Below are 25473 nucleotides of genomic sequence, written 5' to 3'. Positions count from 1 at the left end.
AACTGCTCCCCGAAGCTTACCCTCTGGTGGACTTGCCTCTGGAGCTGTGTACTCTGCAGCCCCACTGAACTCTGCCTGTGAGTCCTGGGCAGGGAAGCATGTGGTTGGGCAGGCAGCGTTAGCAGAGAGCAGGCCCATGAGGACAGTCAGCCTTACCGAACAGCGTTATCTGAGAAGGAGGAAGCTGCTTCAGTCTTTCCCAGCTCTTTGCCCTGGAGAGCAGTACGGGCTGCATGGTTGCTAACAGCACAGGTGGAATTTTAACAGCTGCTGTGAATGTGTTTGGGAATGAGCACAGCCATAGGCATGGTGTGTGCATGCTGCCTAGTATGGCAGAGCCTGGGTACCCCACTTCCCTGCTGAAGCACGTGTGGAAGAAAGGAGAGAGGGGAGCAGTTACTGCTGCTTACCAGGAGAAGAGGGAGCATTGCCAGCATGGGCAGTGGCAGTGTCTTCAGCAAAGTTACAGCACAGGTGCCTTAGTCGTAGGAAAGTGAAAGCAGGCCGTGAGAAGGGGACTGCCATGTAGGACCTCACTTGCCCTGTACCACCAGCCCAGGGAGTTCAGAAGAAACAGCCACACTCTTGACAAACGTAACTATTTGCAGCACTGAATAGGTGCAGGCTGGGAACCTGCTCTCGAGCTTTGGAATGCCCAGAAGAAAATGCACTGTCTTCCCAATTTTTTTTTTTTTCCTCCCATTTTTTTCAGTCCTGCTGGGCCCAGGTATTGCTTCATATTACCTTTCTCAGAGGTTTTGTTTGGCCTTTCTTTCAGGAATTTTCGGAAGCACCTCCGCATGGTGGGGAGCCGAAGGGTTAAAGCACAAAGTAAGTGAGCACCTGTAAGATGTGACTGTGAGGAGTTGGGGTTTGTGCCGGTGGGACATGGGGAACCCTATGTTGCGTGCAGATGCGGGTAGAAAGGACCTAGCATTGGGCCGGAGAACGGATTTGACCTGCTGATGCCATTTTACCCTACAAAAAAGAAGGCCAGGTTGTTGCAAGTCTCCAGGACACACAGATGTCTGCAAGCAGCCTTTAAGCTATTTCCGAGGACCCTCTGCCTTGGCCGTGGGAGATCTTTGTGGCCTCAGTGTGAGGAGTGGAAGGAGAGCTGCAGGGTCCTTGTCCCATGTGCATGTGGTTTTCAGTGATCAGCAGCATAGACGCTTGTGAGGAGAACCAGAGCTGAGAGTTCAGCAGAGCTGGCTAGGGCTGCCTGGCCTCTTACTGAAGCTGCGGACCAGCTGTGGCTCCCTGGGGACAGTCGGTGCTTCATGTGCCACACGGACTGGCGGCTTTCTCTTGTCTCCTCCCCTGTCCCACTGCCATCTCCGCAGCAGGACCTGGTGGAAAGTTGTCCGGTGGGAGCTGAGAGGACAGTGGAAGGGAGGAAGAAGAGGAGCAGGGAAGAGATTGGAGCAAGGGGGAAATAAGGGAGTGTTATGCCTCACTGGGGAAGAAATCACCTCTTAGGCCTGGGAAACGGCAGTTCCCTTTCCCTGAGGAAGGCAACACTCCTCCATAACTTGGTTGGGACAGCTCCCTTATCGCTGTGAAATGGGCTGAGAATGGTGTAACCAGCTCTCGAGAGCTAAGGATTGCTCCAGAAGAGGAAACACCTTGTTCTTCCCACTCCCTGGCCAGGCATCATGTACAGGCTGCCCACAGCAAAGCGTTGCTGAGTTGAACATGCATTCTTTCCTCTCCTTTCTCATATGCTCTGGGAAGTGAACAGCAAACAGCATTGCCCTTTAAAGTGTCTTTATTGGCATCTGAGTTAGCACTGCCTGAAATGAACAGGACTCACCTCCCACTAGAGCTATCTGGAAGTTCAGGCATGCCTCTCTGCCTTGGTAACTCTCGGGTCATGTTTTTAAAGCTTTCTTCGTGTGCACAATAGCTAAATGCCTGGTTTTAAATGAAAGCTGAGGATGGAGATCACCTGAAGAACTTCCTATGTGATTTGTCTCCCTGGACACCCACACTTGGACACACTGCAGCAGAGGACAGGTTGCTTCTCAGCTCTTGTGATGCAAATCTGCAGTGAATTCCTGTACCGCTGACATGAGATGCTGTTACTAGATACGCTGCAGCAAACTTGTTCCATCTGCTACCAGAAATAGATAGTAGTGGCTATAAGTGGCTGTTAATCTGGGTGTAATGGCTCTCACATGCACTTGCCAAGTCAGACATTGTGGTTGGCAGTTCCCAGGAATTTGCCTGTGGTGCAGCCAGCTGGACCAAGCTCCCTGGATTCCACTTGGGAAATGCCAGTACAAACAATATAATGCCCCTTGGAAGGAGGAAAAAAAAAAAAGGCAAAAAAAAGCAGGGGGGTGCGCTCAGCAGAGTGCAGGCAAGCAAAAACTGAAGGATTTCTTCTTTTGGAACAAAATTCAGAAAGCGTGAGCTTTCCAGGGGCCCCCTCTCTGTTTGGTCCAGCTGTGATTGGGATGTCACTAGAACATGAAGAGAGTGCCTGCCCAAAAACAGATGTGAAGGGAGAACTGACTGCAGAACTACTGCCTTCTTCTGGTCATGTATGTGTCATTAGCTGTTGAGTACATCTTCGTGTGAGGCCTTTGAGTCAGAGCATTTACAATGGGACACTGGAATAGCTTTGATTAAATTGAGGTTTGAGCAGTGTGCATTTAAGGAGAGACCATCAAGTGTCCTCCTTTTTCTGTGTTACATACCCCGTAATGGTCCTGCTCAGAAAGTGGGCACTTTTTCTTCTGCCAGAAGATGATAGACTGTTGTTTGCTGTGCGGAAAGGACTCACATTTGGCAAGTGGAAGAACAAGCATAGGGGAGTCTGCGTTGTGTAGCTTTGGTGGAAATCTACTGGATGTTTTGTTTTGCTGGCAGCAACAGAGGTGGCTTTGGAGTCTGTTAATGTCATGCTTTGGTTTTATCCTAGCATTTGCCGAACGGCGTGAGAGGAGCTTCAGCAGGTCCTGGAGTGACCCGACTCCCATCAAAGCTGATTCCTTCCATGACTCTCGAGAAAGTGAGTTCTGAGTCCATTGAGCTTCCTCCTGTGGCCAAACCCTCCAGCTGAGGTGTTGACTGGAGTCCCACTGGAGTAACTCCTCTGTGCCCTTTTGTCCCATCTGTGATCCTTTTAGTTTCATAAGATCTGAGCAAGTAACACTCCAGGTATAAGCACCTGTTCATCTGTGTGTACCTATATTTATTTGTAGAGCACAACTCATCTAACCTCATGTTATTGTGCAGTTGCCAAAGGATACCCAGTGGTACAGCTCTCTTACAGCCCTCTGTTCCCATCCTCCCTTATTCGCTTGGGACCAAAACAACCTACCTGGAAGCACACCAGTCCAAGGCTACGTTCACCATAGTGGGGCTAACCTGCCTGGCTTCCTGTGCAAGAGCCCCTTCTGAGCTCTTTCCTAGGCTAGAATAGCTCCAGAGCACAACTGCAGCGCTCCATGAGATGTAGCTTTGATTTCCTGGCCGTGCTGGCTGCACAGATGATAGCTTGGGGCAATCTGATCTTCGTTTGGGCTGCCAGGAATTCCTCTGGGATTCCCCATTAATGCTGCGATGTTCTGCTTGTGGGGACTGAGATGCTGTTGTGTTAATTTACAGGAGGAAATGCCAGCATCTTCCCACTGTCTTTTTATAAAGGGAGTGGCTGTTTTACCCAGATTTTATTGAAATCCTGTAGGCAAGGGACTTGGTGGATATGAGTTTGCCCATGTTGAAATGGGTTGTATTGTGAATGAATTTCGCTAATGAAATGAACTGACCTGCCAGGTAAGCATGAGATCCAGCCCTCCTAGCTGTAGAAGACACCGTACCAGGTTGTAGGGGGAGATGTGTGAAAGGCCACGTTCAAAACATGACCCGATTGTTCCTTTGCAGTGTGATTCCTCCCCGCTCCCTCAGCTAACTCAGAGGCAAATGGAAAAGACATGATTCAGACAGGCTCCAGGCACTGCCCAGTGACACTCGGACATCCCAAAAGGCACAAATAGAGGCATCTCGGTTCTCTTTCCTCAGTCCCTGGCTTCAGGGAATCATCTCTATATTTAACCTTTAATGGTCAATTATATTCCTTCCAGATGTTTTTTTCCCCAGGAGGCATTGAAGGCCAACAGGTAAGGTCAATTTGGAGAGCAAATTCAAGTATACTGTTGCAATACTACTGTGTTTGCTACGGCTGTCCTCACGCTCTGGGACTTCTCTGCCAGGATCTGTTTGAACAACAAGGCAGAGTTTCTTTATAGTCACTCAGAAGACATAGTCAGCGCAGTAATTATTACAAGGAGACCAGCTTTGAAGTCTTTGGACTTCTGCTCATCAGCTTGGCAGTGTTAAAGTGTAGAGAGTCTGTCTGCGTTCTGTCTCCTTCTCCATTTCTGAAATGACAGGGTGACTGTTGTGAACTAGCATTTGAAAGCTAAACTTGGTGACTGTGAGAGTGACGAAAAGTTATGTGATATGTGGTATTGGGCTCTGTGTGTGCATTCTTCATTCGTTAAGTGTTTGTCTGTTTAGAGACACCAGCCCCAAAGTGTGGTGTCTGTCGCTCTGTGGAAGAAAGGAGGGCACAAGTCTCATGGCTTGTGGTACCTCTTGCGAGGTAGCTGCCAGACAGGATCGAGTGGGGAAAGCAAGCTGTTCTGCCGTTGTAATGTACACTGTGTTCTGGCAGGCCATGACCTTCAGGATTCCTGCGGCACTTTGGATGGTGACTTTGACTTGAACTGGGAAGCAGAAAAGGAACTTGAAGCCATGGCATGTGATGGAGAAGACTTTATTCCACCAAAAATAATGGTGAGGGTTTCCAACTCAGCTACCTGTATCTACTCAGGCTCTGTCTGTCCTTTCAGAGCAGCTAAGTTTAGGATCTTCATGAGAAGAGGCAAGTCTTTTGTATAGGCAACTCTTCAGGTGTGTATGAAGGTCACTCAGAGGTCAGCCAAGACATGACATGGTATTCAGCATCTGTTATTGCTGGGGATAATGTGTTGAAAGAAAACTAGAAGTGGAAGGACCTGTAGTCCAACCCCAAATCAGAGCAGGACTGTCACCAACACTGAATCGAGTTAGCCTGAGTCTCGATAACCCTGACAATAGAGACCTGAGTCCCCAGTCCCAGCAGTCACTCCCTCCTGTTGTTACTTGCCTGATTTACTTTGGAGCTGTCATGGTTTAACCTCAGTCAGCAACTGAGCACCACGCAGCCGCTCGCTCACCCCCCCACCCCCCGCCCCCCGGTGGGATGGGGGAGAGAATTGGAAGAGTAAAAGCGAGAAAACTCGTGGGTTGAGATAAAAGGTTTAATAATTGAAATGGAATAAAATCCTAATAATAATAATATACAAAGCAAGTGATGCACGATGCAATTGCTCACCACCCGCCAACCGATGCCCAGCCAGTCCCTGAGCAGCGGCCCCCCCTGGCCAGCTTCCCCCAGTTTATGTACTGAGCATGACGTCATATGGTATGGAATGTCCCTTTGGCCAGTTTGGGTCAGCTGTCCTGGCCGCATGGGAAGCTGAAAAGTCCTTGACTAGTGTAAGCACTGCTCAGCAACAACTAAAACATCGGTGTGTTATCAACATTATTCTCATGCTAAATCCAAAACACAGCACTGTGCCAGCTACTAGGAAGAAAATTAACTCTATCCCAGCTGAAACCAGGACAGGAGCCATATGTCATCCCTTGAGATGCTTTCTGCTCTTTTATCATTCCTTGATGCTAGGCTTCCCCCTGTGCTCCCCCCTGCTCTGCTCTTTGGGGTTTGGCAGACAGGACCAGGTTCTGACACATCCCTTCTTTGGCTGCATGCACAAGTACTTGGGCAAAAAGGGGTCTCAAGCTTCCAGCTTGTTCTCAGGGCAGCACTGCCAGTCCAGCACAGCAGTACTGTGTTTGAATGGGTCCTGCTAAGACTTGGGAAGAGTGAAGGACATGGAGACAGTCTGCTTTTGTATGTGTTCCCAGGCTGTCTGTGCAGTCTCAGCCCCGAAGCACTCTCGGGGCAAAGTGCCAAGGTGAGACCCAAACACTAGGAACCAACACTTGGGTTTGCTCAGCCCTTGTCACCTCCAGTGTGTCTCCTCAGGTGAGGAGTGTCCATCCCTGGACTCTGTACATTGTGCCTCTTCAGAAACTTTACATTAACTCCCATGTGGCCGAAGCAGTGATGTGCTGCCTGCCAGGAGGGAGGGCTTTGAAGGCAGCCCAAGCTGGAATCCAGGCTGCACTTAGAGGCCCACCAGCACCGCTGCCTGCTCCACTCTTACAGCGATGAGCAGAGGTGCCTGAAACCACAGCATAGCCAAATTGCCCTTGTTCCCATAGCCCTTTGCCTTGTGCTGGTGGCAGGCCCATCCTCTTGGGCTGTCACGCTGATGGAGCCGGCTGAAGCTTCAGCCAGAGTTGCCAGGCAACTTGCATCTGCCTGACATCCTACGGCTGTGTGCCTACCTGTGCCTGATGCCATTTTATCCCTTGGCTGGTTCCTCTTAAGGCATGCAGCCGTCCCACCACCGGCCAGCTGAGCGTGCCAGTTTGAACAGTCCTCTGCAGCCAGAAGCACAGACTCGCACAGAGGAGGGCTGTTCAGAAGCGATCTTTACTGGGATACAGCCGTTGGTGGTGATGCACAAGCTGCTTCATCCTCTGTGCACACGGGTCTCCCCTTTACAAACTGTCAACTCAGAGTCAGTCCTGCCTTTTGGGCAGAGCTGTGTGCTCGTTTGTTGGGGGTCGGGGAGACTGTGACACATGGGGGTACTTGGCAGGCCTGGGGATGCTCTGTGGTGGACCAAAGGCTTGGAGGACTTTCCCACAGGGATGCAGATAGGCTGGATTAGCTGCTAGTTGGGGTAACAGCTGAGAGCAACTGAACAGGACACTGTTATCATGGCCTCTGTGCTTCTGTCCAGACTTTACTGGCTTCTCCTCATCCTGTTGCATTTTTTTTTCCCCCCCTTCCAGCTCATTTCTTCCAAGGTGCCCAAAGCAGAGTATGTCCCGACAATTATCCGCAGGGACGATCCCTCTATCATCCCCATTCTCTACGTAAGTATATCTCTTCTGCTGTGTCTGGATGTGTGGGATGTGTGGGAGCAGGCTTCATACAGAGAATTATTTTTTTTTTTTTTTTTTTTTTTTTTTTTTGTCCCCAGTTCCTGTTATGGTGATTCTGAAACACTGATGTGATTTGGAAAAGCTGTCAGGAAAGGGCTGGGGCTGTGCTGAACCCAGATTTGGGGTCTGGGTAGCTTTGTGGGGGCTCAGGTCTAGGTGGAAGAGTAAGGTGGAGTGAAAATTGCACGTGGGCTGCCAGACTATGCAGGCACAGCCAGGCAGCCTGGGAAGGTTAACAAGGGAAGGCAGGGCAGGCCTGAGCACACAAGCAGAGCCGCGTGTTGCCAGGCTTAGGGCTCCTCCTTACGCTCATCCTTAGACAGAATGAGCAGGACCTCAGAGCTCTGCAGTGGACCGTGAACCCCATCACCCTATGTACAGTGGTGCATCCCTGTCAGTCATGAATTTAACCTTGATTTTTCACTAGGAGTCCTGCCTGAGCAGGTGTCTGAAACACCAGCAAGGAGTCGTGGGTCTCTTTTTCCTAATCACTTTATATTCACTTAATTTGAAAGGGAAGGGTTGGACTGACAGCCCAGAAAATGCAGTCTCCATGTGCAGCAGGCAGTGCTGCTGGGGGGTTAAGCTTTGCTGCCTCTCTCTTCCTTTGAGAGTTGTACGGTTGTCCTGATGACCCTGCTATGCCAGAGGCAGATGTGTTGGGAGCGTGGCTGTTTGTTAGCCAGCTTAGACGCGTGTGAAGCCAGAGGCTGGCTACAAAACATGGGCCAAGAGGCAAATACGCATTGCTGATGCTGACTACATCTGATGGTATGTGCTTTGGACTTGTCTGCAGGATTCATCTTCAAGCCTTTGGATGGACTTGGTCTTCATGGACCATTCAGTCTTCAGCTTCTTTGCTGAGACATGTTTTGGGGTGGTAATTACTGTGATGTGACTAGAAGCTATCAGCGGGTATAATTGTGCTCTTAGAGCATGTTTGCCTGGGAATGGGATTGTGTGCAATATTCGAGACTATAATAATGTCATGGGAGCTGGTGTAGTGACAGTGAACCTTGATATGTCTTCTCTCTTGGTTTCCAGGACCATGAACATGCCACCTTTGATGACATCCTAGGTACGTGAGTGTTATTTCCTTTTCTTAACTCCTGCCCGTTGCAAATGTAACTGATCAATAGGTTACAGTCACTCCACTACCCTGTGCCTCAGCTGCCACTCATAAAGGTGTTTTTATCACCCCAGTGACACCTGACAGTCAGTCAGGTGCTGTTGAATGTGCTGCAGTAATAAAACTTCACTTCTGTAGCCCATTTTCTATGCCAAGCTCCCGGTTTATGAAAGGGAAGCTGAGGCACAGGGCAGCAAAGACACCTGTTCATCGTACCCTTGTAGGTGAGTAGGAGCATTAACAGAGGGTCAGGACAGCTGGGTCTGGTACCGTGCTGTGGTCACTATAGAGCAGTGTCTGGTGCTGCACCGTACCTTCTCTGCCCTGTGATATGCTGGGGTTTCCCGCTTTCCACAGCATGAAAGCAAAGGGTTTGCTTTGACATCAGTGGGAATGTAGGTGCTGAGCACCTCTCACAGCTCAGCCTCCTGCCTTCAGGACTAAAGTGAGAATAAGATGAATTTTTAACTTCCTCCATGGTTCATCTTTTCCAACGTGTTTTTTGCAGAGGAAATAGAGAAGAAGCTTAACATTTATCGGAAAGGCTGCAAAATCTGGAAGATGCTGATATTTTGCCAGGTACATGAAAGTTGTTAAGCACTTGGGTGGTTTGTTACAAATTTGTCTTTTTCTACAGGGGAAAATTACATAGAGGAACCAATACTCCAAAGTCAGGTTCTGGTAAAGTAACTGCATGTGTACAGCTTTCACTTCTCATTTCCCCAGACAATGAGCAGTCTCAAGTTGCTGTGACAGCAGGAAGTAAATTCTGATTTAGTGTGGCCAACTCCAGAGCTGGGCTGCTTCTCAGCTGCTTTCAAGGAAACCCAAGCAAACCAGCATTAGCACAGACCTCAAAAGGAGGATTTCAGAGAAAGGAACAAGCATTTGCAGTGTGATGGTTATAGTTTTCATACAGCTTCAGTATGACAGTGACAGTGGTGGGTGTTGTGGATCAGGCCGGCAGATGGCACAGCTGGGAGCTGGAGGCCAGCTTACACAGGAGAGGGATCAGGGTACAGGCTTGCCGAGCTGTGGGTGGGACAGATTCAGGCCCTGCTGGATCCGGGGCTTCCCGGGGATTTCCTTCCCAAGTCTCTTGTTCCTCAGGGTGGTCAGCTTTGGACTCCCCCGGCAGCCGTGCAAGGAACCTTGAAATGAGAAGTTAGGAAGGTAACCTAACTTGAACTCCCTCCCACGCGCCTAATGCTGCAAAATAGCAGGGTTTGCAGCACACTGACCTGGAGATTGCAACTCTTAATTTTCCTGATGTTGTGCTCAATCTTTTTATGCCTGCTACTGCGAAAGTCCAGTTCTTCTACAGTGATGTCTTGCCTGCTTATCCCTGCTTTGCTCAGCTTCTCGTCTGCCTACCACGGCAAGTTCCCTAGCATCCCCAAATGAAAGGGACTTTCTTGTCTTCCCTATTACTCTCCAGCCACCCACAATGAAGATTTTTGTCTATTATTGTGCTTTTCTAGAGTGAGGTGGGTATATAACAGTAAAAACTGGAGAATCCAACCCCCAACATACTCCCCGTACATGAATATTTCCTTGGCAAGTGCCTGTAGTGTCTGCTATGGAGGTTGTAACAGCCGTGCCAGGCTGGCGTGTCTGCTCTGCTCCCTCGTGGCACTGCTGGGTATGGCTGTGCAGGACAAGAAACACATCCAGGGTTTGTTTCTTCAGGGCCTGTGCAAAGTGGTTTGCATTTGTCTGTCTCTCTCTTGCAGGGAGGTCCTGGTCACTTATACTTGTTAAAGAACAAAGTTGCCACTTTTGCAAAAGTGGAGAAGGAGGAAGATATGATCCTGTGAGTGGCTGCGTTATGTTCTGGACTCGCGTAGCATTTTTCTGCTCGGTTTGCTCAATGTTTATAGCACATGGCCTAGAAGAAGAGGTGGAGGGAGCTGGGGTGGCTTGGTCAGGGGAAGAGGAGGCTGAAGGAGGACCTAATAGCAGCTTACAGCTCCTTCACGGGGGGTTGCAAAGATGACAGAGCCGAGCTCATCCCTGGGGTGGTGTGGCCCTGTGACAGGTCACCAGGAGATTTATGCTTTTATCTGCTGTTTAGTGTCTCTCTGGACTAGAGACTATCAAAAGAGGGAAAAAAAAAATATCTCCTCTCCTAACACAGGCTTTGCTGACCAGAAACCAGAACCTGCACCTCGTGCCTCTGTTGCTCAGAAGTGGCTAAGCAGGCGACTAGTGGCAGAAATCCTAACCATTCCCCCCACAGCTGTCTCCAGTAACTGCCCTCCTAATTGCAGGGGGAAATGGAATTTGTCTCTGCAAAGCCTGCTCAAAGTCCAGCATGTTACTGAGGAGGGTTTTCACTAACATGCCAGCCTGTCAGCCAGGGTTGCTGCTGAGGCAATTTTGCTTCTCCTTGCAGAGAGTTAAGCTTCGCCTGTTTTGCTGCCTGCTCGCTTGTGCTGGCTCAAACCTACTTGGCTAACAGTGCTTCGTTGTGGGGGAGAGGATGCATACCAACCTGTTTCTACACAACTTTTTGTTGGCATGAGAACCGAGTATTAAAATCAACATCTGTTCAGCGCTCTCATGCTCTGGCATAAACACTGTCAATAAAATTCTTAGGCATGTGTGCACATACATGCTTCTGAACGCCTTCCAGGCATAGCTGGTCCGAAGTTGGTAATTCAGAAACCTTCAGAAAGCTGTGAACACACAGCTGAAAACTGGGATGCTTGGAAGTGAATGTCTCCATCCAACCATCCCTGGGAGGGAGTTCTGAGAAAAGCTTGCACTGCAGTCTGATCGCAGACCCCACAGAGGAACTGCTGGGCTTTAGAGCCCTCCAGAAGTCTGCTCTAACCCACTGCACAGGGGATATTGTTGTATTTCATGTCCCTTAGGCACAGTGTGCCTGGTCAGTAGTCACAAAATGTAAAGCGGGTCTGACTGGTGAGCAGCACCGAGCACTGGCTAACATGGAACAGCCTGGTTTGGTGTTGTCTCTGTAGCTGTGTAGAACAACCTCTCCAGCTGTTCTCTGCTGATTTCATGCCCTGGATATGAACCAGTGCCCTGATAACACTCATATTTAGAAAGGGCAATCGTTGATAGAAATGGGAGAGAGGAAACTGGAGGGAACTGCTATAAAAAGAGGATGCTTAGTAAAACTGTCAGTCTAAAAGCACTCCTGGTGGACTTTGCTCCCTTCTCTTTACCTTGGAGCTTCCTTGGCTCAATGGGCTGCTCCTCCTTCTCTACCACGGGACCTGGACCTGCTCCTCAGGCCCTTGCTCTGCCCCTGCTCTTCCTTGTCTAAGAACCGATGGCTCTTCCAGAGCAGCTTGCTCCTCATGCTACAAGCCTCAGGCCCCTTCTGAGCAGTGTGTGCACACACATCCTTGTGCAGGCATATGAGGAGACAGTTTTTTGTTTGATTGAGTTTTTTTAATTATGTATTCTGTTTTTTTCCTGTTTCTTCCAGCTTCTGGAAGAGGTTGAGCCGGCTGATGAGTAAAGTCAATCCTGAACCAAATATCATTCACATCATGGGCTGCTATGTTCTTGGAAACCCCAATGGGGAGAAGGTAAGAGCTTCCTGGGTCGCCTCTCTGGGAATGTCTGCTGTGTAGCACCAAGCCCAGGGAGTCAAGAGTCACACTGTGACTCAAACCTTCCTCTTCTGCTGTGTGGAAACATGCTGCCATCCTGTCCCATGAGTGGCTGTGAATTGTCGAACCACCCTATGGATTGTGCTTTCCCCAGAGGGCAGGGGAGGAATGATAAGTGACGTGCAGGAAGGGATAGATACTGGAGCCTTTAGGGGGAACAGTCATTCAAAGCACTTTATTTACTGATGAGCTAGATGTTTTAAAGGACATGTAGTGGAGGGTTTTTTAGAGGTAGGGAACAAGGATGGGCAATTCTGGGTGCCCTGGAGTTTATCTTTGTTTTCAGCTGCTAACTCTCGATATGTTTTCCTTTCAGCTATTTCAGAATCTGAAAAACTTAATGAATCCTTATAGGGTTGCCTTTGAGTCTCCACTTGAACTATCAGCTCAAGGTAATTTATTTTCTGTGCAAAGACGCACGCCGTCTTGATCAGCCTGCCTCCTTCAGTGGGCATCTTCATGAAAAAGCAATTTTGAGCTCCCTTAAGCCCTGCCGTGGTCATCCTTTTGCTTGTAACCACCTTGTGTAGTTCGCTTGCTGAACCTGGGTTTTCCCTTGCAGTTGCTCCATGTTCACCTTTCAGCTATTCTGTTTGTTGTGCCTGAAGCTGCAGAGCCCTCTCCCAGGCTACTGGCAGCGGCAAAGTAGCCTGAATAATAAGCTCCTTTCCAGGCTGAGTTTAGGAGATTCGTCATATTACTAGAGCATATGAAGTCCATGGGAGAGATGCACACGGGAGCAGAATCTTTTCCGTAACCAAGTGTGGAGGGATCTCTTACTGGTACCGAGTGAGTTGTGTCATCAACAAGCACCTGGGATGTAGCCCATTATAGCCATTCTATATCTCAGTCCACTTTGCTTTTTCCTGCCTGTAGCTCAAGATATTACAAAGGGCTATAGAATTTTTCCTGTTTTTTGGTCAATCTAAGTAATTATGGGTGCAGTTTCATAAGCGACATATAGTCGACTTACTCTGAAGTTGCCCTTGTTTCATCTTTGCTGTAGTCCTTGGTACTTGGTTCTCTTGGAAGCTAAAAACATGCAGCATTAGGCTATAAGCGCTGTGGATAGTTCCTCTGCTGCTCACAGCTGGCATCAGCACTGACGGGTTGTTCTTAACTCTCACTTATTGTCATAGGAATGTACGGGAGCTGAGCACATTCATGCTGCACAGAGTTCTCTGTGCACGTCCTGTCGAGGTTTGGACCCAGCTTTATACAGTGCTTGCACAGATCCCACAGCGAACATGCTCATACCTGTGTGCCAAGAAGCAACTTGCAGGGAAATTCCTGGGTTTATATGCAGCTTGGCAGGCAAGGCAGCGGGTTCTGTGCACATGCATTTAAGCAGTTGATCTTTCAGGAGGCTGGGCTGAAGAATACGTCTGAATTTATCCCCGTGGTCAATCTGGGACGTGCTAATAGCGTACCCTCTCTAAGCCTTTGCAAAGTCATCTGAAACTAATCTTAATCAGGCCTCAAAAGCAAAAATCCCCTCCTTGAGCCCTGTCTGAGAGTCCAGTTTGCTTTTGTGTTTTCAAATGCACTGGCTGCCTCCAGTGCCAGCCCTGTGCACGGCTTTCAGTCTGTGACTGCCTTGTGAGACCCCCCCACCTTCAATCAGAGGTGCCAGTGGGGCAGAACTTGCATTAGTGTGTCCTGTTGAGCTCATTGCTGTGAGAAGATGCGGCTCTGCAGGACAGAGACAGCCTGTTAACGTTAATTTTCCAAAAAAATAATAATCTATTTTGAATTTTCAGTGTTAACTATTTGTAATGTTTCCCACAAATCTTTACAATGAGTTTACTCTTGATTTGTAATTTTCTGAAGTCCCTGTGCCAGGTTGCCTCGTGCAGGCTGCTGGAGCTGTTGGCTGATACTCTACAGCCCCCGGCCCCCACTTCTGCAGTCAGTGCAGAGAGGTCAAAGTCTGGAGACCGACTTTGTGTTCAGTTCCTGCCCCCATGGACAAACCCTGCCAGGGGATTATTAAGGAGCCTTTCATGGTTTGAGGAGGTCTAAAAAGACGTTTGCTTTTCACGGGCACCTTCACGTGCCCTGGCTGAATGTCGGTATTTTCCAAATGAGGCATATGGACGGGTTCTCCTGTGCCCCTGCCTGTAGGTGGGTTGGGGTCTTTTTGCTGCTGCGGCCTCTCGCGTCTCTCCCTTGTGCTGCAGGGTGTAACCCCTCTGCTTCGTTTCGCTTCTCCTAGGTAAGCAAATGATTGAGACTTACTTTGACTTCCGCCTTTACCGCCTCTGGAAGACCCGCCAGCACTCTAAACTATTGGATTACGATGACATTTTATGAGCTGGAGAAGAGTTTGCAAGAGGAAGTTGATCACCGGTGTCCAAGAAGTCATGCTTATTGCAGAGAGACTTTTTTATTGGCACAGGGAGCCCTTCAAAGCCCTATAGGAGGCAGCAGTGCTAAAGGGAGGGAAGAAGGAGCCCTCGGAAGTGTGTCGGGAGCAAAGTCTCCTGGGTCAAGAGAGACTGGAGGGAAAGGGTTTGACACCTCACTCGCCTCAGGTCAGAGCCGTGGTGTCTCAGGAGGAGCTGTGTGAAACGAGGACAGGATGGAGTTCCTTGCAGAACTGAGCTGTTTTGGGTCAGAATGGGCCAGATTTGATTCCAGGTCCTTTTAAAGACTTTTGAAGCTCAGGTTTTCTTACAAAAAATAAAATCAATTACCCATGCACTACAATGAAGAAGTGACCAGAGCACAGAGGAAGGAGGGGTTTGTACTGACGGGACCTTCTGTGCTGGGGATCTTGGAGAGCAAGGACGGCTACACCTACTCCTGCAAGCTTAGATCAAGACGATCCAGTTTCAATGTGAATATATACTGGAATATAGAATTGAAATCTAACTTTTTGTTTTGTTTAATAGAAAATAAGTGCAATTTTTATAGCGAGAGGGGTACAATCCCTCCCAATATTTAATTAGTTAAAAATAACACACCAGTAACCAATAGATGAGGTATTTTTGGTCTGCTTGAAAATATATTCAAAATGGTAATATATCTTCTGTAGACATATTTAATCACCAGCAAACATGGTTTTAACATAACTTAGCAGACCCTGCATGTCTGCTGCATTGATTAATCTGGTTTGGTTTGTTACTTTCAGAGTAGCTGTGTTGCACTAATTGTATGTGCTCTCACGAATGTATATTTCTCCTCCAATTAGACACAACTTTGTTACTTTCTCTTTTGCTGCTTGCAAAACTATGGGACTTTAGTTTTGCTGAAATACTTTAGGTTAGAAATATGGTACCTGGCTGAGAAACCTCCGTCAGGTTCACTATGGTATAAAAATGAATTAGAAATTAATAGCCATGGTAATTACTTGTTCATGCCAGTGTTTTGCTATGTGTTGAGAGACGAGCTCTCTTTCTAGTCTGCTGTGTGGAGCAGCGCGGTTACACGGCCATCAGAACCCCTCCAAGGAGACTGCTCGCTGAGGCATTTGGAAGAAATGCTTCTGGAGGAATACAGCACGGGTTTGTAGCATGAGTTTGAATCTTCCCTATGTTCACTTGATTGCCAGTTGTTTGTGCATAAACCACCTCTTTTCCAATGCTAAAAAGACCTGTTTATCGGTCTGAGCTGCTCACGTCCCTTCCGGTGCGGGACAGAGTAAACCCAGAGCTCTGTCAGAGCAGCCGTGGTTTGAGCACCCAGATTTGTACTTGATATTTGAGGATATATTTTGGAATATATTTACTTTTTGTTTGTTTGGGTCGGGGGGTTGCTTTTTGTTTTGGGAAGGGTTTTTTTCATCTTCTACTCTCCTGTTCAGAGGATAAATACTACTTACAGTCTGCATAGGTCACTGGCAATTCTGGGAGGTGACACAAGTTATTTGTTTTATAAGTAAAATGTACTGGAGGTAACAGGGAAGGATTACCTTGGTTTCCTGGTATCTAAAATTAGTTGATTGTGAAGTGAAGGAAAATATATGTACAAATCTTCTTTTTTAAATATTTACAAAAAGAGCTAGTTGTTCTGATCTGTAGAGTACTCCTTCCCCCGTGACATATCTGTGGTTGTAATTTTGGGGAGCAGGCCTCTGGCTAGAACTGCTGAACCCTGTACATTTATGGCAGTTTTATAGCAAAATTTTTGCAGAAATAATGTACATATAGTAAGTAAGGAGAGAAATAGGTGGAGGGAGATGGTTGAAAGTCATTGAAAGCAACATATTGAACCAAATAGGTGTGGGCTGTTGCCTCCCCCTCTGGTTCGGAGCTGTTGGGAAGCCGCCCTGCTGAGCTGGCCTGACCTCGGGAGGTTTGGTAGCTATGTCTCATCCCTGGCTGGACTCTTATCCTCTTGACTTGGTCATGTTTTCCAGACTTGTAGTGAAGGGGATAATAGGCACCAGTCTGTAGCTTTTGGAAGAAAATGCTAGATATAAAAAAGAAAACGCTAGATATAAAAAAGAAAACAAAATTTATGCCAATTATCTCTTATTTAGCATGGTAGCTTCCGCCAGCTGTGCTTGTGAGAGGTGGGAGCTGTAGCTGTGATGAGAGCACGAAGTCATGTGTTATTTGGAGAAGGAAATGGTAGTGGCAGGATTAAAATGCTGACACAAAACTCTCCCCCTTTCTGACCCTTTTACCTCCTATGGTTATGCTCCTAACTGGAGACAGACAAACTGTTCTTCCTTTCTCTTTTCTAAAGTAAAATCCCAATTCAGTGAACTTGGTAGCATGAATGTAGCATTGTGGAACTATTGAGAATCTTACTTAACTCCGAAAGGGCCCGTTTATGTATCCACTTCAGTGATTTCTCTGTAGAACTATTGTATATCGATCCTCATTGACCACGTGTAGAACTAGGGGTGCAAAGTAGAAAGGTAGATTGTACAGTCGCATAACTTCTATAGGAAGATGTATGTTTGAATGAACATTACGGACTGTTTTACTGGTGCAGTTGACTATAGTATAGTATAATGACAAACAATGAATGCATTTCTCTCTTTTCCAAAGATCTATATTCCTCATAGTTTGTGATGTTTATGACATGAGCATATTATTTCCTTTGTAGTGTTCATTTGACTAAAGAGATGAAATACTCTAAAAGCTGTGACTGGAAAGACAATAGAGTTTTGATGTTTGAAGTCCTTTGTGCAAATTGCATCATTGAAGTTAACCATTTCTGAAAGAGGAAAACAAATTTCTTCCCCTTTTTAACTGGTTGAATTTTTCAAGTGGCTGCTGGGAAAGGAAGGGATCAGCAGAGGATAGGATGCAAAAAAAAAAAAAGGTAATTATTTAAGCTTTAGAGTTAAAAATAGAGCCTGTAACTTCCTCAGCTGGACCAGCCTGTAAAGGATGACCTCTGGGTGTGCGCTCGCCACCAGCGCGCAGCCCGGTCACAGCCAGGACGTCCCCTCCACAGAGGCTGAGCGCCGGTTCCTCGCACCCCGAGCGCCTCTGCAGCATCTTCTCCGGGGGATGTTGAGGACAGTCCCGGGCAGTGCCTGCGGGGCACGGCTCGCCCGCAGGGCGTTCTGCCTGGGGGAGCTGTGGCTGCTGAGTACACAGGACAATTTGTCGTTCCACTTCTACCTGCTTCTTCCAGCCTTCAACTACCTGCTCTTGGGGTGTGTCTGTCTGAAGCCCTGAAACCAGTTTCTTCACGCGCAGTCAGTAATGGCCGTCTGACTTGGCTTGGTGGAGCTCACCTCTAATAAGGGTAATTCGAGCAAGCAGTTTACAGTGCGGTTGAGGTCCCATCCCCGCCTGCTCTGTTAGATGATCAGCAACCCTGTCGCACCGTTACGCTCAGCCCCACCACGGGGAACTGCTGCTGCAGCCCCGTGTGGTCTGGATTTGCTTTTAGCAAGGGCAGGAGAAATGGGGACACCTGGTTAACCCTGGAGAGAAGCACATTAAACTGGGATAGCTAAATTGGGTGCCAACCCTGGCTGTTCACCCCAGCCATGCGTGGGAGTTTCTGCTGCTCTTGCTACGAGGCAGTATTGGATGTGACCTCAAACCCCTTACCTGGCCTGATGAATGTCAGCAGAGAGCTCTGCTGGTGGCAATACGGCCTGGGCTGGGACTGTCACCTCCAGGAGAGGAGAAGGGTGGGCAGCAAGTGCATCGGCTGTCCCATCTGCTGCTCCTCAGCCTGGCTCACGTGCTGGGAGCAGTCCCCGACAGCTTGGTGCCTGCAGAGAACATTCACTCAGCTGTAGAGGCTTGGGAGGGGGTGTGTGGGTGTGTGTCGTGGTTTTGGATGTGGCACTTGTCTTTCTTATACAGGGTTTTCCAGAGAGGCTTTTCTCTTTTTCTCATTTGGCTGGGAAGTAAAGGGAAGAAGAAAATTCAGTTACCTGAGGGACATAGAAATAGGTAAAAAATTGAGCTTTTTGCACCTCTTCTCATGCTGCAGCTGCCAACTTCCCTTTGCAGCTGACCTCCAGACCTGGGATGGGAAACGGATGACTTAGCAGATAATCCCTTCCTGCATTAAAAAAAAAACAAAACCTGAAAAATCCTTATAGCTCTAGCAAAACATCTGACCGCAAAAGGCAACCAGCCAACTCGTCCTGCCCTGTGCGAGGACTCTGCTGTGCGCACCCCTGGGACCCCACCTCCTTCTGCCTGCGAGTGCCTCTAGAGCCGCCCGAGCCACAGCCCGTGGGGGGGCTCCGCGTTGCGTCTGCGGAGGGGACTCTGGAACTGAATTTGTTCTTCGTTTCTCAGCCTGGACTTGTTGCCTGGAGCTCGACACAGGTTTCCTGCTCCAGGGGCTTCTGGAGTACACAAGTATGCGTGTTCACGTCGCCTCTTCACACACAGGCTCTTCCCTATGGTCTGGGGGAGATGCTCCCCCTCGATTGCCCCGGCAGCATTACCGTCGTCGTCCATGCTGTGTTAGCGTCTCTCCGGCTCCTGGCACGCATCCATTTCACAAATAGCTGCTGTTGTTTCGCGACGTGACTGCGTTAGTGACCTGTGGCTGGGAGTTCCTGTTCCCAAGGCTCTGCTGGCAGAGTGACTGCAAACGCTGCTTTGTCACCTTCAGGCAACATAAGTGGGGTTAGTTGAAAGAATGGAAAATGCTGATTTTTAAATAGCCAGCCTGGCGGGATCTGGAAATGGGAGTGTGTCCTTAATCCCGGCCCAGACAGGAGGTGGAACGACAGGCTCGCTCTGCTCTCTTGGTGTAAGTGCACACATTCAACCCATCAAAACCCAGTTTAAGAGTCACACATATATTATTAATGTATTGGTCCAGGATAAGGTATGTTACTGTATGATTAAAAAATTCCTTCAGGGCCCTTGGCAGTTGGCATGTGTTGCCGGAACCGTGCATCGGAGGATGTGCTGGGTTGTGTCCTCCTTCCTTGAGCGATCGGGCCACACTGCCAGTATCGGGACACAGATTTGCAGGTACACGTTAAGCTGAATCGCTCTGTACTTGGGGCTTTGCGGTGACATTCCCCGGAGCTGATGATACAGACAGCCCTTCCTGAAGGATGCCACGCAGATATCCTCCCAAGGGATATCGAGCGGCAATATCATTTTCCACACCACCTGTAAAAAGTTGTTTGTGATCCTGTATTTTGTCCCACTGATCACAGAGTATGCACATGCTTTCTGCATCTTCCATGGGAGTGGTTTTTTAATTCTCAGTTGTGGAAACACAAGCCAAAGTCAACTGGAAACTGTTATGGTCTTGATGACAAGTCAGCCTGCTAATAATATTGTATACTCGAGCTGATTGAGTAAATGGGTGGTTTAATGACCGTGAACCTGATTGTGATCATTGTTACTCCCAGGTAATCCCGCTGTGTAATCGGCAGGATTAATAGCAAGATACCAGAGTTTGCTGTCTCTGCCTAAAATGCCAGTGCACAATCTCTTGCCGAGGTTGTGCCTGAGCTATCGAAGAGTGATAGGAACCGGTAGCTGCTCTGGTTCAGAAATAAATTCAGCCCAACATACTGCCAGTCAGTGTGAAAAACTTAAAGGCTGGAAGGAATAAACATTATGGACATTAAATGTAAAGAATCCATCTGAAGGGAAGCAAAACTGCTTTTTTCCATAAAGGTTTAGTAAATTTTAAAGAACTAATACAACCTAATAATTTTTCGCATTATTGTATTGCTTTTAGAGTATCCTTAAAATTGACCTACTTAAGGACGGATAAGGCCCATCTTGGGTTGTCTTACATTGTGATAGCGGGGAGGCAGCCTATAGTTAGTTAATTGGGCACTCCAGTCTTTCTTCCTAATCTCAGCATCCAAATGAACTGGTGATTAATCACAGCAGTAATGGCCCTATAGACCTTTAGCAAGAGGAGCCTCTCCACCTGCGCTGCTCAGCCTTGAGCAAAGCGAACGTATTCGCAGAGACCCTCAAGCAGCCGACGGAGCCAAGCTTTCACCCCGTGTCATGGGGTGGCCCCTCCTGCGATTCACCGAGTACAGCGATAACCTACAGGCACAGCCCCTGCCCTGCTCCTTGGTGCCCGTGGGGTTTCTCTGTGCGTGAGTGGCATTTTCCTCCCGTGGTTGTGCAGGGGACGTGTTGAGTTGTACTTGGGGAACATTTCTTACCTGGGGAGACTGAACTGCAGGGGTGCTGAGGAGGCTGCGCGGCCGGGCAGGGACGTGGCCCCTGCCACGGTCACCCTGGCCTCTGGCTCAGGACCAGCACAGATGCACGTCGGTGGTATTAAAAAAGCTTCAGTAGAAAGTGTGGGGTTATGAGATAATTTTTTTTTTTTTAATTTATTTTAGTGCTAAAACTCAGTTGTAACGATACAGTCCCCGCTACAAGGTCCTGTTAACTTGGAGCTGGTGCAGAGCTGGGAATTCAATGACAGGTATCTTTGCCCTTACGTTTGAAATGCCCTAAAAAAATCACAAATAAGTACAGCCAAGCAAGGCCCTTTGCGTATGGATCCTGCGCCCCTGCGCTTGCCATACCCCCTATGCTAAATGAGACATTATTTTGCTAGGTGTTAAGACAGGGATGACTGAAGAAACTGAGTGAGTTTGGTGTTCCCCGTCCCAGGAAACCAGGCTGGAGTCGTACCCGAATGAGCAAGGGGCTGTAGTTTTTCCGCTGTGTTTCCCGTTGTTCTTTAACAACTTTTCCTGGAACTGGGGTGACTTCAGTTGTGATATCAAGCAACAGCCGCAGCAAAAAACAAGGTCTCACAGGGCTGGGAGTCAATGTGCTTTTAGAGTCTTTACTGTTTCTCCTCTGAGTTCAGGCACCAGTTTTCATTTCCAGCTCCTTTGCTCAGCTGTGAGCCCTCCCTTTGCTGCTGCAGAGCCGCTGGTGAGGGGGGCATCGTGGGTTTTCTGAGAAGAAAACCAAACGTGTGAGTAACAAGTGGAAAAGGTAATGGTGCAGGCTTTGAAAATGGATCTGGTAATGTGGAGAAGGATAGGTTACATCCAGTAATGCTCCTAAACTGATATATTTGAGCAAGTTACTTTCATCCAAATAGAAAAAGAAAGAAATAAGCATAGTTGTCAAAATAATGGGGGGAAAAAACCCCCGAACCACCCAAGTGTGAATAGTAATCAACCATTTGACAAACCATGTGAAGATAAAACACTCTGTGGTCTGATTCTGCCTTTACTCTCAGCTGAGTTCAGAGGGAGCTGACAGCATCCTGCTCCTTTCGAAATCAAACTGAAGTGCAGGGTGACATCACTGCATCCGTCTGTGCTGCTCCGCGCTGCTCAGGCAAGGCTAGGTCTGCACGCACCTGCCCGCGGTACGTCCCAGCAGTTGGGTCCCTCTTCCGCTCATGCCGTCTCGGCGGGAAGCTGGAGGCAGAACAGGAGCTCGAAACGTCAGCCCCAAGAGAGCCTCTGGGTCAGGGAGCTCAACCTGGGACATGCTGGTTTGGGGCCAAAACTGTCTTAAAGTTAACGGAGAGTTTTGAAAACAAAGATTGTAAGCTCTGAGTGCTCAGCAGGCCCTGGACCAACAGGCTGGCTCTTTGGAAAAGTCAGAAGAAAGTTACTCCAAAGCACTTCCCCCCGGTTTTCGAGGCGGTTTCTGGCAGGCTGCCTGCTGCCCAGGCGTGGGGCAAACCTGGCCGTGACGCAGGAGACATCTGCCATCTCTGCTGCCTATGTTAACACGTTTCTCTGAGACTATCTGCTGCTTCGTGTATGATAACCAGGTTTCAAATACATGAATGTTTCTAGGTTTTAAGACGTGATTTAATAAAAAGAGACGTTTCTGGGAAAGCAGGTTTTCTCTCGTTTGGGTTTTTTTTGTTGTTCTCTGGCTGAGTTTATAGACCCAGGAAATGCCACTTGGCAGATGCGTTGCTGTGCTGGCAGGCGAGGGAGGTACAGGCGCCGGGCATCTCTGAATGGCAGCAGCCAGGGAAATGCTGAAAACTCAAGAGCAGAGCTCCATACGTGCGAGAGACCTGGATGACCAGGAATCGGCACGGAGCTCCATACGTGCGAGAGACCTGGATGAGTGCCGTGCCCCAGGAATTGGCACAGCACAGGGCACTTAAAAGGGGAGAAAGGTAAAAACTCCCGATGCTTTAAACAAGGGACCATCTGAGAGAGGCAAATCCAGTGGTGGGGATAGTATGGGGTGATTCACAGTTCCAGCACTATCTGCAGCTTAGCGAGTACGGACTGGATCACTAAGGAACTTACAGAGCATTAAGCATTGCACCTTTTCCTGGGAGGAAGGCCAATCCCTGAGCACCATCCTACAAACTGAGAAACAGAGCCCTGGAGAAATTCAAGAGGCTAAAGGCTTGATAATCCCTCTGGGGAAAACAGACCAGCTCCAAAATAAAGCACATCCCCAGGAGGGCAGAAGGCATCGAATTCCCCTAAGCCACTTTCTTTGTCGCAGGTCTGTTTGACTTACTTAATTTCCAAAGTGAGCAGGTTTGGCTTGAACTCCCAGCTGCAATTTTCCCCTTTATCTCCAAGGCTGACAGTCACCTGCATGTTCATCTTCCATTAAATGCGGTAACCGCAGCCCCTCTGAGCACAGAGGCAGAGCAAGACAGGCTGGACAACTCTGTCATTTAAGGCATTTGTCTTCAGCGCTGGGATCTCTCAGCCTTCGTTTCTGCATCCTCCCCGTTTGGAGACACTCTTCTCCATGTGCCACCACAGTGGGATGGGAGGTGCAGTATCCATCTCAGCAGTGTGACAGATGACAGGAATCACTTTTAACCCCTTTACCACCACCTGCGCAGACAGCTTCTGGCCAGAGACCTGGCTACTGTTCTCCCTGAGGCCTTCGCAGAATCTTTGGTGCCCCGAGTACCTGGTGGCCAGAAAGACGGTCTTTGTTCTTTATCCTGGAACCATTCCATGTCGGCACTGTCCTGTTCTTAAATCGGTGTCGTAGGGTACAAAGTCAAATTTGTTGCAGAAGCCCAGTTACGACAGGTTATTTTTACCCATCGCCGCCTTCCCTCTCCCTTCGTGCTCCGTTACGTATGGTGGTGAGATGGACACAAACCCAGAGCGGGAGCTGTGCAGGCGGAGTTTCGCTCTGCCCTGTAAAAGTGTGAGGAACTGAGATGTCTCACGCGGGTTTAAGGTGAATTCACGTGTCTCTCAGTCCTGCTGGGCCCTGCTCTTCCCCTGTTCCCTTGTCACCTGGCTGTACCTGGGGTTGTCCCAGCAGATCCTACTGTCACCAGCCCTACCTCCTTTGTAAGTGGTGTGTACGCTGGTACCGACGTGTCGTACACGGCACATCCTGCTGCCCCCTCTGCAGCCACATGAGCTGTGCCCTGGCGCTACCACCAAGCCACGCTCCCGGGGCACCGGGAACTCATGCCTGTGCTACACGGTGGCACTCTGCCATCACACCTTCCGGGTCCTGTCCCCTGCCATCGTCACACCTGAGTTTTGTTGTCGGGCATTAGTTTTTGTGCCAAAATATGAGAGCTGAGTGGGATTCACAGGAGCCTCTTAGTGACAGCGCTTGGGCAGTACTCGAGTTAGCTGTGGGTGTAAATACAGTGACGCCGGGGATTAGCTCCAAAGCACTCACCTGCCAGCCAAGTTTCACTGTCCAGTCCTTAACGCTGTTTCACTGACTCAGCCTAGGAAAGAAACAGTTGACAGAAATGATAGAAGGCTCTCAAATCTTGACTGGCAGGGGAGGAGATGAATAATGGCTGGATTTTTTTTTTTTGTTATAAAGGCAGGCGGGCATGCAGTGAAACCAGCAGATGTCAGGTTCAATCCCCACAAAGGGAGGCGTTTTCTTTGCATCAGGTGCAGATAAACCGTAGGATTCATTATTTCAGGATTTACGGGCTTTACATGGGCTCAAAAGCCAACCAGACAAGACCACGAAAGAGAAATCCATTGAGATCTCCCGAGTACAAAGGCACATTGTTGGCTCTGTACGTGCCTGAGCCATGAGTCACCAGAGGCGGGGAAATGTCACTACCCGCTTGCCCCATCTTTATCCTCAACCCCGGGCACCTGCTGCGGGCCCTGGCGAGGGCCAGGATGCGGGATGGTGCATCGTGGACCTGTGCTTTGGCTGAGTACAGCAGGTCGTGTGTAAACCTTAAATCACCCTTGTGTTATTTAAGCTGAATCGCGAAAGAGCTGCCTCCTTCCATTTAGCTCTGGTTTGCCGGCTCGCAGCAGAGCAGCTCTCGGGGCACAGAGCACATCGGGGTATCACACAGCTCCCGGCACACGGGCAGCTTTGGCAACAAAATACTATTTTCAGTAGTATCGTTTCCAGGTATCATTTGAAGAAGGTGCAATTGCTCTGTTTGGCTCGGGAGTGCAAAGGTAAGAGCCTTATCAGCAGGATATGGTGCTCCTTCCCATAAACACACCTGTGTTTTCAGCAGCCCAGCTGGAGCGGGGTGAAGCCGCTCATGTCGAAGCAGCCCGGCACGCCGGGGCGCGGCTCCGCAGCTCCCAGGCAGGCTGGGACCTCAGCAAGTTCTGACCAAAGGTTATTTACGTCACGGTGCGCCATGTCCCCTCCGCCTCCCAGGCTGAGGATTTCAGCACACAGCGTTATCAGAGGTGTGGAAAGACCTGAGCTGTTGTGCGATCATTTCCTGATTGCAGACTTCCCAAACAAACCTGCTGGCAGTTGATAACAGACGCTGCCTGGAAATAACGCCGCGGCAGCACCTTTCCCCGCGCTTTTGTGCCCAACAAGCAGCCGTCGTCGAAGAGCGAAGCTGGTGGGAAAAATGCTTTCCCGCTCCGCTGCCGTGTGCCATGGAAACCCCCACTTGTCTCCTCCAGAGCTCTCCTTAAAATGCTCCTCTGATGGGCGGCCCAATGAGACACTCCTCCAGTGCCAATGGCTTGTTCCTTGCCCGCCATCATGCCTGCTCATGCCGACACCTGCTCTTCCTCAGACTGTGGCTGAGCTGATGGTGGGGTGACCCCGAAAGGCGTTTCTTGCTCCTGCGTCCTCGGCTGGCGCCACGCCGGCCAGTCCACGATGGGGGGAAAAGAGCAGATTAGGGTCTTTTGGGTAGGGTCGGTCACCGTGGCTCCTTGCGGGCTGGAGACGCCCCGGGGCCTGCCCCAGCTGTGCCCCC

General features: G+C 49.1%; 2 protein-coding genes across 2 annotated transcripts in view; both read left to right on the top strand.

Annotated features, from left to right (window-relative positions):
- The window catches only part of NSMF (NMDA receptor synaptonuclear signaling and neuronal migration factor), a 38247-nt gene extending 23064 nt beyond the window's left edge, over nucleotides 1–15183 (top strand). The window contains exons 4-13 of the mRNA XM_019473212.1: nucleotides 779–831; nucleotides 2927–3016; nucleotides 4685–4806; nucleotides 6979–7062; nucleotides 8176–8209; nucleotides 8769–8839; nucleotides 9994–10073; nucleotides 11718–11820; nucleotides 12221–12296; nucleotides 14120–15183. Coding sequence (XP_019328757.1) covers nucleotides 779–831; nucleotides 2927–3016; nucleotides 4685–4806; nucleotides 6979–7062; nucleotides 8176–8209; nucleotides 8769–8839; nucleotides 9994–10073; nucleotides 11718–11820; nucleotides 12221–12296; nucleotides 14120–14217 — 811 coding nt within the window. The 3' untranslated portion in view covers nucleotides 14218–15183. The remainder of the gene's footprint in view (nucleotides 1–778; nucleotides 832–2926; nucleotides 3017–4684; nucleotides 4807–6978; nucleotides 7063–8175; nucleotides 8210–8768; nucleotides 8840–9993; nucleotides 10074–11717; nucleotides 11821–12220; nucleotides 12297–14119) is intronic.
- The window catches only part of TPRN (taperin), a 33668-nt gene continuing 22797 nt past the window's right edge, over nucleotides 14603–25473 (top strand). Inside the window, exon 1 of the mRNA XM_009283623.2 lies at nucleotides 14603–14743. Within this exon, the coding sequence (XP_009281898.1) occupies nucleotides 14603–14743 (141 nt within the window). The remainder of the gene's footprint in view (nucleotides 14744–25473) is intronic.

Source organism: Aptenodytes forsteri, unplaced genomic scaffold (genome assembly GCF_000699145.1).
Source record: "Aptenodytes forsteri isolate BGI_AS27 unplaced genomic scaffold, ASM69914v1 Scaffold518, whole genome shotgun sequence".
Lineage (NCBI taxonomy): Eukaryota > Metazoa > Chordata > Aves > Sphenisciformes > Spheniscidae > Aptenodytes > Aptenodytes forsteri.
The sequence above is the reverse complement of the archived record's forward strand: the minus strand, read 5'-3'. Positions and strand labels throughout refer to the sequence as shown.